We start from the raw sequence: 20,290 nt of genomic DNA, 5'->3' as shown, positions 1-20,290 counted from the left end.
TACAGGAAGTTTGTTAAAAAATGATACGTGAAATAAAAAAGGAAATGAATATGCAAATAAATTCCCTGGTAGAATTCCATGCAGGGCTGTCTGACAAGATGTCAGCTGATCTTCTCTATAGTCAAGGAACTGGATTGCCCTGCTGCCACCAGAGCTGTTGCCTTCCTTTTCACTCACTTATAAAATCATTCACCTCCAAGATCCAATTTCAGGAAAGGAGATTGGAATGAAAGCAGGTGTTGACACCAGGAAACAATGTATCATTTTTAGCTCTCATTCTGTAAACATTTAGGCAAATACTGAATTATTTTACACTTGCAAATAATCATAGATCCTATCAGGATTATAATAGGATCCTTGCAGGATCAGAGCTGATGTTTGAAAAGAAATTCCTCTATTCTTATTTCTAATAGAAATGTAATGCCTTGTTTCAATGCTTAAGACAATGGAGTGTAAGGCCATTGTATCTTGGTTTGACCTCTTAAAAACGTAAAACAGGTAATTTCATTCAGTTGCTCCTGCATTTAGCATAAAATACTGTCAAAAGCATTATGAAATTCTGTATTTTAATCACATGGACCTTTTCTGACAAAACCTATGCATCTCACCACAAGAAAAAAAGTCTGAACAGGATTATTTTGTGTTTACTGATGTTAATTTTATTGCTTTGGTATTTTATAAAATTATTCAAGTGCTTTGACTGGAATTACCTCTCTGATTACTGGCACATGAACATTCCTCTGGTTTCCTGGAATTTCCCCAAAACTCACAATTTATTAAAAATGAGCAGCAGATAGTTTTTCTGCGTTTTTCTCACACAGAGATTACTGGGGCTCTGTAACAAACATCATTTTGTTTCCTCCTAATATAAACATGTACTGAACACTCCTTGCATTATTAGTAATTTCACTGTTCCTAGCTAGGAGCATTTTATTACTGCCACAAAGATTTCTTTCAACACAAAACAGGGATCGCTCGCACCATGTATTTCTCCCGAGGACCTCGGCTTTCCTTAGCTGCTCTCTTGAAATGCGTGACCACTGTTTCCTATGTCCCAGTCTGTTCCCTAAAGGGGGTTTCAGGCCGTAGGGGCCTCCTGTTCTTAGGTAGCTTTTTGACCACCTCACACACTTTCGAGCTAAAAGCGCTCCTTTTTGCTCCACAATATTCTGATTTCCGTCCTCCACCCCATTCCACGGCCGCCTCGGCCCGGGGTCGGAGGAAGCCCGCGCTCCAAACAGCTCCCGCAGGGCCCGGCCCCGCCGCCATGGCAACAGCGGCGCTCGCGCGAGCCGCCGCCGCAGCCGCGCAGCGGCGTCACCGGCGCGCGCCGCCGGCAGCGCTGACGCGCAACGGCCGCGCCGGCCCCAGGCGGCCGTTAGGAGGCGGCGGCGGCCGTTAGGAGGCGGCGGCGCGGCGCGGCGCGGCGCGGGTGGGGGGAGGCCGGCGGGCCGCGGCGCGCCGAGGGCTCTTCCCGCGCGGCGGGTCCCGGCAGCGGCGGAATGGCCGCTCCGCACCTGCAGCAGCCCAGCTTCCTGCTGGTGAGTGGCGCCGCGGCCGGGAGCCGCCGCCCGGCTCAGCCCGGAGTTGGCTGCTAAGGGCCCGCTTGGGCTGGGGCAGCCGGGAGCCTCCCGAGCCTCCGAGGTGGCGAAGCCGGTGACTCTCACCGGGGCTGGCGACGTAGTCGGCATCCGCGAGTGCAGCAGTGCTCGTGGAAGTGCTCTGCTGGAAAAGCAGCGTAGTTAAGGGGTTTTGTGCCACAACCTCGATGAACATCCTTCCTGGCAGTGTGATCTGATTTCTCTTATTGTTCACCACAGGCCACTTTGAAGGCAGATTGTGTAAACAAACCGTTTGTCCAGAGATGCCACGAGCTGGAGACAGTCATTGAGGAGTTTCCTGCCAAGGTAAACAGCTGCTGTCTTTTCAGAAACTTACTGTGCTGCACATCTCAGTGGAATTATTATTTTTCTAATATCACAGTTTCTTTAACTACTTATTTTATCAAAGTTCTGAGGACCTTAGCTGTAACAGTATGAACACAATATTTGCCAAAAGTTACAAAACTTTCCCACTATTAAAAAATTGTTTCAATCAACTGTATTTCAATTCATACTTTTCAGTTTCAGCCTACAAGGAAAACTGCTGTTGTGAGTGAGGCACAAAGCTGAATGCAGTGCCAATTAATGTCATTGCAACCTTAGTGGGATTAGAAGTCAGGATAGGCTTCATGTAACTGGCATAGTGTAATAAATTGCTTCTAATGGAAGCTCTGCACAGTGATAATCTGGGAACAGTAGTAACTAATCCTCTGTTGTTAATAGGTGGCAGATAGTATCTTTGTACATTCTAGTATCTGCAGTAGAGGTGGTTCAAGTGAAGAACTGTATACATTAACAAAAGATTAGCTCTTTGTGTCCGTTTTCCTTAAAGGAACTGCATGGTATCTTCCCATGGTTGGTGGAGAGCATTTTTGGTAGCCTGGATGGCATCATCGTAGGTTGGAATCTTCGCTGTTTGCAAGGAAGAACAAACCCTACTGAATATTCTGTGGCTTTGGATTTCCTAGATCCCAGGTAAACCCATTGATTCCAGCATAAGTTGAAAACATATCATGAATAAACAAATAGCTTTCGACCTTCTTCCCTTACTGCAAATACACATTCACAGAAGTGAGAAAATAGAGGGTGCTTACCATGGATTTTTTTCTGATGCTTGTTTACAGTGGCCCAATGATGAAGCTGGTTTACAAACTCCAGGCGGAAGAGTACAGATATGATTTCCCAGTCTCCTATCTTCCAGTGAGTAACTGGAAGAAATTTAAAGAGAGAATGAAGTTGGTTTTGGACCTACTGGAATGTATGCATTTCATGCACAAGATTCAGTATAGGCCTTGTTTTATATTCTGTCTGCTTTAAGTTTGTAGCATGCTCCTTTCTTTAAAAAGCTGCTAGAAGAGGAGAATTCCTTGTCTTAAAATTTTAAAGAGATGGTGGCTGTTTGCATGTGAAATTACTGGCTGGATGTTTGTACTGTTCAGTCAAGAAACATGCACTGTAATTCTCATTCTGTCCCCAGAGAAAATACTGTGCTTTATTTTGGTTACTAATAGTTGCAGGATTAAAAATAGTTTTCCATGCTCATCCGGGAGCAGTGCCATCCCTTGCAATGCATTGTGCCCATGTGTCTGAAGACTAACTGCTGTCTTAACACAAAGCATAACATTTCATGGCCATACAAAACTGTTTATCTGCAGAGTTGTTTCACTGTGTTTCTTTTGCTGCTAGATACCTGCTGTCTAGAAATTGACTGAGATAGTTTTACAGTCTAAGCCATGGAGACATCACTTAAGGCAGTCACTGTTCCACAGCTCAGTTACCTGAACAAAGTTCTCAGGTGATCACCAGCCTCCTGCCGATTCCACTGTACTGAAAAAGTCTTGGTGAAGACTTCTTTTTGTCTTAAATTGGAATACTAATTTTCAGTGAGAAAGTCAGCAGTTATCAAAAGAATATTCATTTGCACAAATAACTGCAATGGAGTAAACTCCCTCTGATCTGAATATTGATATGATCCCAGAATTTTGGAATGCAGCAGAACTTCGCTATCTGAAAACAAACTCTGCAAGTATTCTGAGTAGCCTGCTTGACATTTCATTACTCTGTCTTTCAGGGTCCCGTGAAGGCTTCAATACAAGAGCAAGTCCTACCAGAATGCTCCTTATACCACAACAAAGTCCAGTTTCCTTCATCTGGTGGTTTAGGCTTGAATTTGGCTCTTAATATCCTTTTAACAGTTGGAATTTAATGCCTTTTAAATCTCAAATTGAGAGATCAAGAAGCATTTCTGTTGTATATTTATTACATGTCTGTAGTAAATCACTGGTGCTATAGAGTTTGGACTAATCATTGGTAGGAATATTTAGATTCCAGTGAAAAATTAGTTTGTCATCTTTATCTATAAACTGTTGTGGGAGAACTTCTGGCTTTACTAAAGTCAACAGCAAAACTCCTGATGACTTCAGTAGGGTCTGTATGTCATATTCTACACATTCTAGGTTTTGAACTACTCTTCATTTATGTAATATGATAGAAAAAGCCAAAGGGCATGGTAACACTGTAGCTAGCATACTTGTTTGAAGCGGTCAAGCTGCAGCTGTATTGGTTTCAGTTTGAGATAATTTAATGTGCCAAGAAGAGTAATACAAATGCACTCCGCCTCATAGATGAAACCTAAATTTTACCAAAATATGGTTGTCAGCTGGAAGGTGAAAAAGTCAAAGCTAGGTTTGCTGTTAAATTATAACAAGTTAATTTAGCATTGACAAAACCACAATTTAGTGTCCAGTCAGCATCCCTGGATATCTAGCAGCTGTACCTGGATTTATATCTGATCCTTGACTCTGTTCTTCCAGATCCATTTGAATATTACATGTTTTACTTTGCAATTAGTTTGATTACACAGAAGGTAAATATCTTTCACAGTTTTTTCCTGAAAATACTGCTAGCCTTTCTGAGGTGCCACCCAGCTTAATTGAATTAACAGCTGTTTTATCTGTACCTTCAGAAAATTGTTATTGCTTTGATTCAGTTCCCTAAGGAGACAATATAACACTAACATGATGGCAACGTGCCTATCTTAAACACATCAGTAAGCAGTCTGTCCAACCACATACCAAAATGGAGCAGGCAATGGACACCAAATGGGTTCCTTTCCCCTCCCTCCAGTAACACCATTTATTCAGTCGTAATCACACTGTGTGCTATGATGTCAGGTTATTTGGTTCCTCTTGCTTCTGCTGCCAGTGCCACATAACGCTGCACTCTTCTCATACTTGCTTACGTTCACCACTACAGCAACTTTTCTCTTGCAGTTAGCTGCTACAGGTAGTTACTATACCTTTGCTCCAAAGTGTCTCTGATGTAGTCACCCATAATAACCTTGGGACTTCTGCTTATTTATATTAAACAGGGCCAGATTGTGTTAATGTTAACACAGTGCCTTCAAACAACTGTAACTAAAATTTCTTACCCTTGTCAGGGCATTTTGTAGTTTGAGGATGAGTGAGCAAAACTTACTTGTTGCCAGAAGTATAGCGCCTCATGACATAGACAGTGCTTCTATTAAGTCTTGGCAATAACTCATAAATTTTCAAGTCTGAAAAATGCAGTGTGGAATTTCATCTTATAACTTCTGCAATGACACAATAGACAATCCCTAGTGGTGGCTTAAGAGTAAGAGGTGTATAAGCCTGAGAATGTCCTGTGCGTATCTGTTTCAGAACTCACCTATCACTCATCATGTCAGCCCTTCCAACAGCGCTTATTTCATCTTGGTGGACACTTACCTGAAGTGTTTCCTACCTACAGAAGGAAGCGTCCTTCCTCTACCTTCTTCCAATCCTGGGGGAGCCATCCCTTCCCCTACTCCCAGGTAATGACTATAGTACCAGAGGCAGACTAGGGGAGCACTGCTTACAAAATCTGGCTTGCCAGAACTGAATTTCTAACAAGAAGAAAACAAATGTACTTACTGTTTGTAGTCTATGTGTACTTGTTACATAATTACAAAAATAAGATTTTATATTAATGTTACCATAAAGATTTCATTTGAAAGGTAACTATCATTGGAGCAGAAAAGATAGGCATAGCAACAAAAATTCATCAATTCAGCAACTTCAGTTGTATTTTGGGCCTTGCAACTGCAGTACAACAAGTCTGACTATAGTCAAAAGTAGTTTTTATCATCAGAAATAAATGAGGTGAAGATAGCACTGGCTGTATCTACTGACACTGTTAAAAACAAAACTTGTGTGTTCATTAATGTTGCTACAAAGCCAGACAGCTTGGCCGTTGGTCATTTTGTTTCAGCTTTGAAGCTGCTGTCCGTAATTGCTTTATGCTCTCAACCTATTTTGCACTTCTTTGAGTTGTAGTAAGGGCCATGTCAATGGATTTGCTGTGCTCATAGGTTTCTTAGTTCATAATTGCCTCATGTGAAAAGCCAGGACATACATTAGTAATAAAATCATGAGATCTCCCCATTTCAGACAACACTTTGTATGGTGATAGGTCAATGTATTTAGCTACAACTGGAAGGAAGAGGGTGGAAGATTTATGATCAGGTACAGAAGCTCTAAATGACTTCTGTATATAAATAAAGCCATAAAGTTGAAGTGAAAATTATCCAACAAATGCCCATTTTTTTACTTCGTGTGTGAAACAGACAATACAAAATAGCTTTTTTTTACTCTATAATAGTTATCAGTATTAGCAATTCTTATACTAATGTAAAAATATATAGCAATAATGTTATATGATGCATCTCAATGCTTTTCAAATACCGTTTTCCATAGTCTCTGAACCTTAAGGGTATAATGTAGGAAAATACAGATCAGGTGAACCATGAACATTGGAGGAAAAGAAAACTGAAAAGGAGAAAGTAAAAAAATGGTACATTGCTGAATGTAACATCAGGTCTGCATAAGCTGGTTCAAAGCAGCATGAATAATAAAGTATTTGTTTATATTTAAAGTGACTGCTAATTACAACATGGTGCAAAAGTTTAAAATGTGTAAACAGCTATTCAGCTTTACTTTTTAAAGATTGTTTTCAAGATTATAAAGTCATGATATCTTTTCCTTTGCTGAAGCTTAGTGACTTAAGTATTTCCATTCATTTCTCCCTAAAGGTCTCCAGCAGTGCCTTTCACTTCCTATGGCATGCACCACACTAGTTTGCTGAAGCGGCACATTGCCCATCAGCCTTCTGTGAATGCTGACCCAGCTTCCCAGGAGATTTGGAGATCAGAAACACTGCTGCAGGTGAGTCGGATATAGGTTAAGGCAAGGAAAAAAACCCAAACGTTTCTTGCTACTAATGAGGCATCTCTTTTTAAATCAAAGACAAATAGTTACTTTGCTGTAGCTTGTTTTTGGAATTGAGCCGTGCAGTTGTTTTCTGTTAATATAACAGAAATATTGTGAAACTGTTAAATTGTAGTGAAATTGTTAAGTTTTAACATAGACACTTGATGTCTTTTTATGATACTGAATATTTTAACAACTGACCTCAATGTTTCTGAATATTTCTTTTCAGAGATGCATTTCTATCTAAAGCTTGATTCTTTTTTAATCTTTCATGAATTCTGTGCTGTAAGCAAGGTTTGACTGCAGAGAATTTGCTTCTGTTCAGCACTGGGGGACAGCAAAGGAGTATCTGGACTTAACCATTCTTCTGAAACGGTTCCTGCCATGTTGCTGAAATGAGTTATTAAACTTAAGCAAGTGCTAACAGTTTGCTGACTCAGTCATTTGCATTGATCTGATTACACCCTGAAACATATCTGAATAGATGCCTCTTTGCAAGTACAGCTCAGCTTTTAAATTAAAAATCATGGGCTTCTTTTCATCTGATCTGTGACTAACAGGTCCTGCATCATTTCTTTTTCCCTAGCTGAGAAAAATATTTGTTTTGCAGATCTTTGTTGAAATGTGGCTTCACCATTATTCACTGGAAATGTATCAGAAAATGCAGTCTCCTCATGTCAAGGTAATAGCTTGTACTTCATTCATGAATGTCAGCTGATTGTTGAATTCTTAATGCTGGGGTTAATTCCTATTTTATTGAGAATTTTTTAGTAGATTAGTCCAAAGGAAAGAAATAACTTTTCAGAGTATCTACATGAGTATGGCAAAACTGCTAATGCCCAGTTATGAAATACGTTGTGAATAAGTGTTTGCATCATCCAGCCTTGCTTTCATTGCAAGAGTTGTGGTGTTTCTGTTTTGTTCTGTTTTTAAGATGAGTTTGTGGGATGATCGCAACAACCTGAATCCTAACAATCAAAGCACTAATAACTAGGAAGATCCTGCTATAAAACATAGTGTTATATCCCACAAGGAGACAACATGGCTGCTAAAAATACCTAAAATTGATTTTTCGGCAGTGATAGCAACTCTTAGTCGAGTACTGATAAGTAATATTTTAAGATCTGTAACAATTTTATAGCATAAATCCAAATTAATAGGAAGTATTACTAAATTGTCCTTTAGTTTTCTAGTGAATGATACATTTTTGTTGTTTCATATTCCAAAATACTCATCGTTAAAAGTACACTGCTTTTTACCATAATGGTGTAAGAAGCAGTTCTGTAGCTATGTAAGCTTGGAATATCTTAAAAGTTCTAGCTTGTATAATACAATGTTTCAAGCGATTTGTGGTGGCCTGTTTAGTGACATAATTGCGAGTAAAAACTAATAAGGTGTTTTTGGGAGGCTAAGATCAAAAGCATTGTAAATATAAAGGGAATTTGAAGGAGAAGGTATTGGTCCTCAGAATTCCCTCTGAGTCACAATGGGACTTTTATAGAAAGGGAGAGAAAATAAAAGCTATCCAGGATTTATTCTCTGGCAAAAGAGTAATATGAGATTTGATTGTCTAAGAAGTTCTGATCAGTAACTTCATCAGGCTATAAAATATCATCGTATGTTTGCTTTTGTTGGGGAAGAACATTGGAGAACCGAAATGTGGTGGGTTTTGTCTTTTAATCTTAAAGTTGAGGTCAAACTGCAAACTCTCACTAATGTTGCAAAGTCTCCACTTGGGACTCCCAGTAGCATGGCTGTGCACCAGTGATGGAAAGGTTTTGCTTGAAGTAACTTTGTTCTGTCTGTCTGTCCAGTCTCTGTGCATGAAATGCTGTGCTTAGACCAGAAAAAAACGAATTGCTTTAAATTTCTCTCCTCTGTTCACACTCTATATCTCAGATGCTTTCTTCTAACATAGGGGAGCAGCAGTTTAGACAACGACTATGAAAGTTACAGTGGAATTCCCTAAGTAGAGCTTGAAGTTGATGACTATAAAGAACTAAGATCCTCTCTAAGATATGAGAAGTGGACTGAGGCCACAGCCACCTGATGATATTTTACATTAATCCCTGTCGAGAAATAATCATGGGCATGCAGAAAAATGTCTTCGCTCTCTGGGGCTAGAAAGCATGAGTAGGGAACTGGAACTCCCCATGACATCCGGAAAGGGACAAAGGATATTTTTGGAAGAGGATTGAGGAAATGTTCCAATTGAGTTGGGGATGGGACTGTTTCATTAGCCAGTAGGTGCTTAAACTAAGCTTTGCAGACTGGTTGCAGAGTGGGCTGAAGGAGGGTAGTTTGCTTCTTAGTTGCTCAAATGAGGAAGTAGAATATGTAGAAATACAATTCCTTCGTTTTAACATGACTGCTTGACTGGAAATCCAAGATCACCATAAACCTTATTCTTAAAACGATTAATAAGTATGCAGATTCAATTGATTCTATTTAGCTTTATATGCATGAAAGCTGCCATTTGGAAGGAGGAGTAAGTAGTGACCAGTGATTCCAGGAGCTGGACCATTAGTGAGTCAAAACAGCCACATACCTGTATTGGAGGGTGGGATGAGGTTCCACAGAATTTGCTCTTTTTTTGTCCAGCAGCCAGACTTATTTGCCTTGATGGGCAAGACAGATCCTAGACATCCAACTTCTTTCTGTGAAGTGTCTTGAGAAATGAGAGATCTTAAAACTAATTAATCTCATTATAGACTTCTCTTTAGAAATAGAAGGGAGGAAAGGAAATGAATAGCAAAGAACTTATTTTGAAAAGATATACTCTCCTTTCTATTTTATTGCTTTGAATTCATCCTAGATCTGGTGTGAACTTGAGGTTGACACTATTTACAATGCTGGGTTTGAGTGTTCTCCCCATTAATTCCTGTTTCCCCATTCTGTTACGCTTTCCCTTCGCTGTCCCTTTCTTGGTTGCTCCAGAGCCCAAGTGTGCAACATCTCTTTTCCTATTCCCTTCTGCTGTAATCACAATGAACCTTTAAAAAGAATTTTGATACAATTTTATAACGCTTGCTGCCCTTCCAATGCCAGGTGACACAGACCCCAGCACTGCATGTGGAACACCCATGAGACTTCTGGCTCTTGCCGATTCCTGTGGCAGGGGAGTTGATTATGAAGCAGAAGATGTGCTGTTGGGGAGCTTGCAGGAACAATGCTACTACTGTTTTAAGATCATAGAACCAAAAGATACCAAACCAGCACTAGAGGAGATTAGGTAGAAGCTGTTCAAAGACAGAAGAGGTGTGATCTGGAGAGTTGGTTTAGATGCCTGACAGTATTCATTCAAGAGGGAAAAGGGGGGAGGTGTCTCTGTAGTGTACATTCCTTTGTTTTGTTTTTTCATTAATTTCATACACATGTGTCACTGTTGCTACAGTATCCTGTTCACCACGTAGTCATAAAAATACTCTTTTACCTTACCATTCAAGAAACCTGGCTGTGGATTCCAGGATTTCAGTGTTAAGGCTAGAGGCTTTTGTATCAGCGTATACCGGTGTATGTTAGGTCTAGCTTTGCCTTTTTATACATATGATGCTTACCTAATAGTAGAAGCAATTTCCTCTTTTGAGGCTCTTCATAAGACCTGCCACCTTCCACAATGGCCTTTAAGTAGAAAGGCTGAGGACTTTGCCAAACTGAAAAGTTACTGGAGAGGCTCACAGTGATTACAAAAAGCCAACCTTTGTCTTCCCAAGGAATAGGAGGAGAAAAAGTATTTAAGTTTCTTCCCCATACAAACCCTGCTTCTCTAGCACTACAGGAAGAGTATGCCAAAGCTTTCAAATTAGTATTGAAAAAGCTTCCAGAAAAATGAATGCTTTTTACTCCATTATTTAAAAAAACAAACAAACCAAAAAAAACCTCACCTAAATCGTGTGTAAGCCCTTTTCTCTCCAGTTCAGTTAGCTTCTGAAATGGAGAATTTGGGCTAGTTTATTTGATGAAAGCTTTATATTCACTATGCTCTAGCACTGCTTGCTCTGGAGGTAGCAAAGAAAATAGCCCACCCACTTACAGCTACCCTTTGACTCCTGCTCCCAGGTTCATTGGGATCCCATCCCAACATCATGTCAGTTATATTTTCAAGATGATAAAGAGTATGAAAAAACTGTGGAATCCAGCTACTGAACATCAGAAGAGGATACTGTGGCTGCAGTTGTTATTGTGATATGTTGTCCCTGACTGTATTTGTGACGTTCATTTTTCCCCCACCCTTCTTCCTTGGGCTCATTCTCACTTTTTTTTCTCTTGCTCTCTTCTCTCCTTTTCCCCCTCCCCCTCTTCCTTTTTTGTTTCTGTTGACTCAGCTGGAGGTTCTCCACTACCGACTCAGTATCTCCAGTAAACACCACGGTAGTCCTGCCCAATCCAGCTACCAGGCCCTCCACGCATACCAAGTATTGCCATCTTTTCATTTTGTTTCCTTTTTAAAAATCTTGTTCCATCATATAATCTGCAAAGTGTATTAATTGGCGCTAGCAGAAAAAGCTGCTATACAACTAAGGTGTAATTTTACAATTTGAATGAAAACACTGCATTGAGATTTACTAAACTTTCAGTGAGAACAGCTATTGAGAGATACTAGTGAAGCCTACAGAGGAGAAGATTAAAAGACTAGCATATTATGAGGACTGAGACCTCCATTTTCAGAGATGCATCTCTTTAATGCATCATAAATGAGGTTTGTGCATCAGCTATACTAAAGTTTTTTTGACACCAAAACTGATTTCACTGATGGCAGATTTCTGCCCTCTTACACACTACTCATTTAAACAAACTTGCACAGAAGATCAGAACTTGCATGACTGTCACCTACAATGAAGGTAGGTAACATCTAGTTTCCTCCAGTCATGTCATTGGATAGTACTAAATTTGTATTGACAGCCTGAACTTGACTGCTCAGCTTTGCAAAAGGACACAAGTGGTACACTTGCAGATTATTTAGGAAATGTGCATGCAAAAGCATTCCTGTTGGAACAGATTGCTCGGTCCTCTTTCCCTACTTTAGCCCTTTATTCATTGGGTCTCCCTTTTGGGAAAGGGGATGGCTGAGCATGTGTTCTGTAAAGCTCTTATTTAACACAAGGTGGAATTTTCCTGCTGTTTAATACTTTACTTTTGTTTAACATATTGTGAAAGCTCAAGGTACTTCTTACAAAGGAAAACAGTAGCTACTACTTGCTTTAAAATCTTTTTTACTATTAGGTTTATCTATTAGCTATCTTAAAAAGAGAAGTTTGCATGCATCCTGTAAGCTAAGGTTTGACAGTGAATACAGCTGGGAGGAAAATACCTTTTAAATATAAAACAACTACCTTCATCATGCTGGTAATCCAGACTATGAAGAAATTATATGAATCATTAATTGAAAAAGTATTAGTGTGACATGAAATGATGCACAGAAGTAGTGCTACTGGTGATTCTGTAAGTTCCAAAGACACCTTGAAGTGTCACCAATTTTCACAAGCCTGGAACTTTGAAAATGACAATTCAAGGCCTACAGCAGGGTATTCAACCACTCTAACTGCTTTTGAAGATATTGATCTAAAATCCTAGGACTAAATAATTTTTCAAAGATTTACCATCTTATGTATGCCCTTTTCAGCATTCTCACATGCTGACTTACCGGGACATGTCAAGAATACAAGCAACCTCAATAAAACTGAGGACAGGGTATCCTCGCCTTTAGAGGAGTCTTGAATCTGGCTGCATTTCCAAATTAAGAGATCTGTCGTCAGGCCTTGAATCTTCTCTAGGACAGAACTTTACAGCACAGAAGTAATTTTTTTCTTAGATTTCTGGCCTGATTAGGAATGTAGAAACACATCTGTTTTAACTCAAGCATTGCTGACAAGAGATAGTGTTTCCGGTGGTATAGCTATATATTAAATACTGTTCAATGGATTTAAGAAGCAGAAATTTTCTATACAAAAATGCCTGCAAGTGCCCCTGAGTCATATTCAAAACCTTACCTCAGCATGGCTTCATCATGGCATCCTGAAAACATCTCACAGCTTCTCTCCAGTAGTCTTTCAGCATCTTCCATTGTACTTGCTGCTGTGTCTTTAGTTTCATGTACATTCTTCTTGACTTTCTAGACACACGAGTGCTGTAAGACTTAGAATATAAATGAAATCTTCAAATATGCCTTCGATAGTAGACTGAGGTTACTTCACTACTCACTCCTAAAGCAGATTACAGGATGTTTTGTCCCCAGACACGGCAGCAGACCAGTTCTGTTGTTGGGCACACAGAATTAGCTTTCTTTTCTTTTTTGTTTCCTCATGCATCTCCCTGCTCCACCGTACACAAGCTCACTGTTAACCACATCAGAGTGGTTCCTCACCACTTCAACTCTCTAGGATTCTTTTTTTCTTACAAGGCAGACTAGCATGAGCATAGAAAGGAGAGCTCAGTAAAAAGCCAGCCAAGAGCACAACAAAAGATCTGTTGTGCTGTCTACAGCAGTCAACTTAAAATAGTAATGAAAGGATAGATGCTGCATGCTGCTTCTTTGCTTCTTCCCTCCCCCCCCCCCAAAAGGGCTAAGTTAAAATCTACACAGATTATTCTGTTCTGCTATATTCATCCATAGCAAATGCTAGCGCGAAATTCAGTGCAATGGTAAAAACGTAAACCCTTTTTCTCACAACCACATTGTCAGAAATAAACCATTGTTTCTTAGTGACCTGATAATGGCAGAAGAGTGATACAAGTTGTCTTGGGAAACAAGTCTACTTAAAATCAGGAGGCACCAAAATACAGTGAAGAGCTTAAAAAGAACAGAGGCACTTCTTGTGTTTGAATTTCTGATCTGAGAATATCATTTATTCTGAGTTATTACCTGGTGAGTTCGCATATAATACTCATTGTCTTTCTGTCTTTTGCTTGGAATGTAGGAATCATTTAAACCCACCGAAGAGCACGTGCTAGTGGTAAGACTGCTTGTGAAGCACCTGCATGCTTTTAGCAACAGCTTGAAACCAGAGCCCCTCTCTCCTTCAGCCCACTCCCACACAGCCAGCCCACTAGAAGAGTTTAAAAGGTAGGTACATGAGTGACCTGTCTATAGAACACACAAGTGTTCTCCATGGGAAAACTCTGATTTCAGTGGGAGTTTGAAGTCAAGTTGCTTTGACAGCTAAATTCAGATGTATGTTATTGAAAGCATGTAAGAGCTACTGAATTATGTTCCTCATGAGCATTAGATGGAGGATGATGAGCAGGAGAGGGAATGTCTTGCTATTATGTTAGTTTGTATGTTGGTACAAGTCAAAGAAAAAACAATACAAGAGGATTCTGGCCAAGGTTAATGGACAATTTTATAGATGCATTTGAGGTGTTATTCAATAGTCAGAAGTAGCTTTAGCTGAGAAAGAGCAAGTTTAGGTTGGTCCTTTTACATTTGTGGAAATTTTTCTTAAAATTCTCTACTTATTTCTACATGTAACTGTGTGAATGTGTTTGCAGAGTTGTGATTCCTCGGTTTGTCCAGCAGAAACTTTACATCTTTCTGCAGCACTGTTTTGGCCACTGGCCTCTGGATGCCTCTTTCAGAGCAGTAAGTATCTGAGTCTGTACTCAGTCAGAATTAGTTAGCTATTGCTATGTAAACAGTTACTTCTTGGTCTTTAAAAAGAATACTTGTTAAACATGAGGAGGAAGATGTATAGACATCAGCCAACACTTGGTGTTGGCTGATTTTTCTGACTCTTGTGAAAATGGCTTCTAATTTCCTAATATAGTATGTTGTAAACAAGAGTAATACAACATCAATTTATGATAGTAAAATACTCTAAATTCTACCTCCTGCAAGCAGGAAGAGAAATGTATCAGACCATGACCCTTACAGTAAGAGTTTAAAAGTGCAGTGTACCAGGGCTAGATGTTGCTGACTGCTAGTTGGTGGTACCACAGTGTTTGAAGTACACATGCAGGACAAGATTTCACTAGAAATCTTTGCAGAGGCCGTGAAAAAGTTTTCCTTGGCTTCAGTGCAATTAAGACTTCATTTCCTCAGTGCGGTGGGTACTCGGGACACAAGGGGGCAGATGAAATGCTGTCAGTGTAACATCTTATGTACTTGAACACACCAGAGCCAAACTCTTTTCAGTTGTCGCATGTGACAGGACAAGAGTCATCGGGCACAAACTGAACCACAGAAAGTTCTCCCTGAATACAAGGAGGAACTTCTTTACTGTGAGTGACAAAGTACTGGAACATGTTGCCCAGAGACGTCATGGAGTCTCCTTCTTTGAGATATTCAAAACCTGTCTGGATGCAACCCTGTCTGACATGGTGTAGGTGACCCTGCTTGAGCAGGGGGGTGGGACTTCTTCAGAAGTCCCTTCCAACCCTACCAATTATGTGATTCTGTGAAACTTTAAACGTACCTTAGATGCAATCACTAAGTTTCCTTTTTATAGTAGCTATTTGAGCTCTGTCTCATTTGGGTACTATAAAAAATCCGTCTTGGATCTAATGAATACAGCGTTAGTTCTTTCAAATCTTGGTATCAAAAGATACTTGGGTCACTACAGAGAGCTTTACTGCTAAAGACTTTTGGTTGTCACTAAGATGATACTCATTTGGATCAAATGAAATCAGAAAAAAAAACTACATTTTCTCCTTTTTCAAACTATATTGATACTCTCGTGTTTGTTATGTGTGGTTTTGCTTAGGTTCTGGAGATGTGGTTAAGTTACTTGCAGCCTTGGAGGTATGCTCCTGAAAAGCCACCTCAAAGCGCAGAGCCCTTGCCTCGCAGTGTGTCGGAGAAATGGTAAGGAGAAGAACAGCTCTGAGCAAACTGAACCATGTCTCAAGCTTATGCAGACCCTGAATACAACAGCAGGATTTTAGGAGGCATCCACCAACCTGAATTATTTTTCTCTACAAGATCAGAGATTATTTCTTGTGACACAGCGGTTTGTTTTAAGAGGAATATTCTTTTATCTCAGTTCAAACAGGTCACCTTTCCAGAGGATGGTCTAAAACATTCCTTTTATGAATTACTTGGCAAAAAACAAAATACAATTATTTAAATAGCTATACTCAGAAATCCTGTACTCACTTTGACAGGGCTGCCTTCATTCAAGAAAACCTACTTATGTATACCAAGCTGTTTGTAGGATTTCTGAATCGAGCTCTTCGAACAGATTTGGTCAGTCCAAAAAATGCTCTTATGGTGTTCCGAGTAGCCAAAGTCTTCGCTCAGCCCAACCTAGCGGAAATGATCCTGAAAGGTAAATAGGTATTTTCACATTTTACACTGTCTGATCTTGTACTTTCTTCTCAATGGCTGTATCTCATTTCAGAAACATTGAGATGAACAGACTTACTCTCCCATTCTACCTGCTGTCCTGCCATTCAAAGGCTCGGGTGTCTTTGCTTCTGCTTGTAGTATCGATTTAATGTGTCTACAGTTTTTTTCCCTTCATCATTTATATTTCGTTTTACAATTTTTCTTTAAAGTATGCTAGGTATTTACAGTAAAGTTAGACTTTTTATATATGTCTGTCTTGGTTATTTAGCTCAGAAATAAAATTTATTAAATCTCTGAAGATGTCCATACTTAGCAAAATAACTAGTCCAGTATGCACTTCAGAATAATTAGGATACAGGAAGTTTGGGAGATGCAAGATTTGGCAAGTATCAAAGTTTTTGGTGTCATGAGAGTGTAATGCCCTTCTTGAAAACCAGTTATGGGCTAGAAATGCTGTCTGTATGGTCTGCATTTAAATGCATTCCAATCCTAGCAAAACATTTTTGCTGTGTAAGAACAGGATTAAATTAAAAACAGATAATTAAGGTAGCTCTAGGGCAGAGAAGCCTACCTCTGTAAAAGCAGTTGCCTAGCAGCCATAAGATACTTTATAGCCAATCCTCCAGCCAATACAGAAATGTTATGTAATCATCGTTACTACTTTTCTCAAACTCTAGGAGAACAGTTATTCCTGGAGCCAGAACTTGTTATTCCCCATCGTCAACATCGACTTTTTATGACCCCCACGCTCAGTGGGAGCTTCTTCTCATCATGGCCTGCAACTATTACAGATGCCTCATTTAAGGTGAAGAGTCATGTTTACAGCCTGGAAGGACAGGACTTCCAGTATAAACAAATGTTTGGCACAGAAGTCAGGAATTTGGTAAGAAACAACACATTTCCTTGCACAAGCCTTTCTATTCTGATAGGTCTTTCTCAACCCTGAACATCCGTATTATTAGAATTAATGAGTGAAAAAGATCATCCCCTGCACTACCGTCTGTTTAAAATCTTGCTGACAGTGACTTTTGGAATCTGAGGGGTCTCAATCCACTATAGCCATAAAAAATCTACTTGCTTCCCTCCCCCCCCCCCAAAAAAAAAAAAAGTGAATGTGAGGGCTTGCTCCCTTAGAACGGTCTGTTGTGAGTATTTCTTCTCAAACATGTAGTTTCCTCTGCATTTCTGATTTGTGTGTTGATCTCTACCCAGCAGCCAACCAAGTAAAAATAGCAGGAGAAAAAGTAGCTGAAAAAGCTAAGAGCACTTCAGTTAAGTATTTCAGCAGCAGAGAACTACCCCTGCCCTACTAGTAATCCAACTAATTAATTGTCCCAACAAAAGTCTGTGTTTACTAATGGAGCGAATTTGCTGGGTTTGCTGACTGCCAGGTATCAAGGCAGAATTTCATCCCTATATTGATGCCTAGTGGTCCTTTATCTTTACGTCCTGGACTTAATTACTTTTTGTTTTGTTTTGCTTAGGTGTTAAAACTGGCTCAACTAATTTGTCAGGCCCAGCAGACAGCAAAATCCATATCAGACCATTCTGCAGAGACACTGGCTAGCCAGTCCTTCTTTTCATGGTTTAGATTTACACCATCTGACATGAATGGTTCCTATGCAGGCAATGACCTTGATGAAATTGGGCAAGACAGCATCAAAAAAACAGATGAATATTTAGAGAAGGCACTGGAATATTTGTGTCAAATCTTTAAGGTATGTAACATCTCTCATAATACTCTTAAGAGGCAAGATGAACAAGAGTCAGAATTCCTCAAATGTTCCCACAGCACTCTGTTTTACTTTATGGGATGTACTGTGTGGCAGAAATCATCCAGTGACCTGCTAGCAAGGTTGAGCTTAATCTTTTAAGCTTGACTTCTCACAAACACTTGAAAATCCCATTCTATATAGATGGAACTAGATGCTCTGGATTTCTAAATATCAAGCCCAGGGTGTTTTAAGTGACTGCTCCTTTGAGCTGTATAGTTTAAAACAAATCTGGTTTTCAACTTGTGCCTGTTCTCATGCTTGCAAATATGCAATGCATGGCTTACCTTTTAAAAGCAGTCCAGTATCTTCTAAATTAAAAAAGTTCTAAGAATACAGCATATAACTGCAGACATGGATGAATGGAGAAACTGCAAGTTGGCTGTTTCTGTAGTTAAAATAGGAGATTGATTTATCTCCTAGACACACTCACAGAATTGGTCTAGGAGAAGCTGTTTTACAGCTCTCCAGCAGTTAAGGTATAGAGAACAAAATTCCACTCTGGGCTTGGATGACCACAGACAAGAAATCCAATGATTTTCATCTCCTTCTGATTTCTAATCAAACTGCTGTTTGAGCAGTTCTCAGTACCCATGTTATCAAAGGCTTAAACTGCTGAGGAACTTGTGAAAGGAGAACAAATGGAATATAAGAAGGGGACAGATCAAACACATGCTTTAGAACTGTGTTGTTCTTGACCAGCTGAACGAAGCCCAGCTGACCCAGATGATGATGAAGTGTGGGACAGCTCAGGATGAGAATGGAAAGAAACAACTTCCAGACTGCATTGAAAGTGAGGATGGGCTCATTCTTACACCCCTTGGCAGATACCAGGTGAGAGAAGAAAGTTTCCATATTGCTACCCTGGACTGTGCACAGAAAACAAGTTGTCCTCCTACATCCAAAATGCAGTATTTCTGGGGCTAAGGGGTGCCAGTATAAATGCAGCAAATGGGAGCTACAAGATGTGGAATTTGTTTTCCTGTTTCTAGATTATAAATGGCTTACGTAGATTTGAGGTGCAGTATCAAGGAGATACTGAGCTTCAGCCCATCCGAAGCTATGAAAATGCTACACTTGTTCGTCTCCTATTCCGTTTATCCTCAGCACTTAACCAAAGGGTAAGTAAAACATTCATTCTCCTTTGGTAGTATTAAGTGTTCTTTACTGCACCTGCAAGTATATGACACTTAGTGCAAGAACAAATTATGTCCTTTATTGTGGTTTAGATGCGTGATTAAATATTTCCTAATAACATTGGGCCTGCTTCTCTACCTGTGCTTGTTCTTCCTACTCTGCTTTTCTTTTTAATAAGAAAGTGTTGGTCAAGAACACTTTAAATGTATTCTTTATGCTTGATGAATTGTGTTTTTCCTGTAGATGCTATAGAAATGATGAAAGCCTGCACTGAAGCAGTTGTTTTAAAATATATTTATCTACTGTAATCCTCTACCTTTATCTTCATTCCATAAATCACACACACAAAAATAATTCTTAATATCAGTTGCAGTAAAATACTAATGTTTAAACTTTTCTTACCTCAGTTTGCTGATCAGATGGAAGTACTTTGCTCCAGAGAGGATTTTATTGGCAGGCTTTGCCGCTACCATCTTATCAACCCCCACCTTGCACAGAAAACAAGATATATTCCTATGCCGAAGGACAGAACAAGCCATAACTGGGGACCAAGAATCAGTCTGAGGTTTTTGGCTAGCTACAGGACTCTCATTTTCTTGCTAATGATCTATTTCATTGCATCCTGGTTTTGCATTGGGCCAGTAGGTTGCACGTTCATTATCCTGTTTGGATATTTTCTTTATGCCATACTAATGACTTTCTTCTCTGAAGGATGGAAACCTCATCAACACTAGTTTCTTTCTCCTTCTAACAGCTTATACTTGTAACGTAAATACTCTCAGGATAATCAGTCTGGGGTTCAGCAAGTAAAACATTTGAATTACTGTATCAGACTTTCTTAAAGTATTTTTTTAATATTAAAATTGAGCAGGTTTTATAAACAGAATGATACAGCTTTGTGGCAGTAGAAATGATCAGTGAAAATTCTATTTTTTTTTATAAAAGCTTTCTTATGGAACTTAGTGAATGCGATTTTTTTTTTTGAAGGGTGGGAGGTGTGAGCCATTAATACTTGTAACACTCAAATGAACCATCTAAAGAAACTATAGTTTGCCACCTGCAAAAACACTATTCAGCAATACAGCTGTACTGAAGCCTGTTATTTCCACTGTTCTGAAGCAGGAATTAGCTATTTGAGCTGACTGCTGGAGGATTTGTGTGTTACGTTCACAGTCAGGGCAGTTAAAAGGCAACAATTGTGGTGCACCAAAAAACTCGAAAGGGAGTTGT

General features: G+C 39.6%; 1 protein-coding gene across 2 annotated transcripts; it reads left to right on the top strand.

The window, feature by feature from the left end:
* The first annotated feature begins 1,440 nt into the window (after nucleotides 1-1,440).
* On the top strand, nucleotides 1,441-19,888 carry SMPD4 (sphingomyelin phosphodiesterase 4). 2 transcript variants are annotated; one of them, XM_062589886.1, is made up of 19 exons: nucleotides 1,441-1,541; nucleotides 1,821-1,907; nucleotides 2,434-2,576; nucleotides 2,726-2,801; nucleotides 3,673-3,783; nucleotides 4,417-4,467; nucleotides 5,282-5,433; nucleotides 6,691-6,823; nucleotides 7,479-7,550; nucleotides 11,194-11,283; nucleotides 13,786-13,931; nucleotides 14,357-14,447; nucleotides 15,568-15,668; nucleotides 15,968-16,131; nucleotides 16,829-17,034; nucleotides 17,636-17,869; nucleotides 18,626-18,757; nucleotides 18,916-19,044; nucleotides 19,468-19,888. In XM_062589886.1, exons 1-19 carry the CDS (start codon nucleotides 1,503-1,505, stop codon nucleotides 19,792-19,794), a joined length of 2,484 nt encoding a protein of 827 aa, XP_062445870.1. In that variant the 5' UTR covers nucleotides 1,441-1,502; the 3' UTR covers nucleotides 19,795-19,888. The 2 variants fall into 2 exon arrangements, with proteins under 2 accessions (XP_062445870.1, XP_062445871.1); XM_062589887.1 differs by lacking the exon at nucleotides 11,194-11,283.
* The last annotated feature ends 402 nt before the right edge of the window (nucleotides 19,889-20,290 follow it).

This window comes from Rhea pennata, chromosome 17 (assembly GCF_028389875.1).
Source record: "Rhea pennata isolate bPtePen1 chromosome 17, bPtePen1.pri, whole genome shotgun sequence".
Taxonomy (NCBI): Eukaryota; Metazoa; Chordata; class Aves; order Rheiformes; family Rheidae; genus Rhea; species Rhea pennata.
This window is presented reverse-complemented; position numbering and strand designations above follow the sequence as displayed.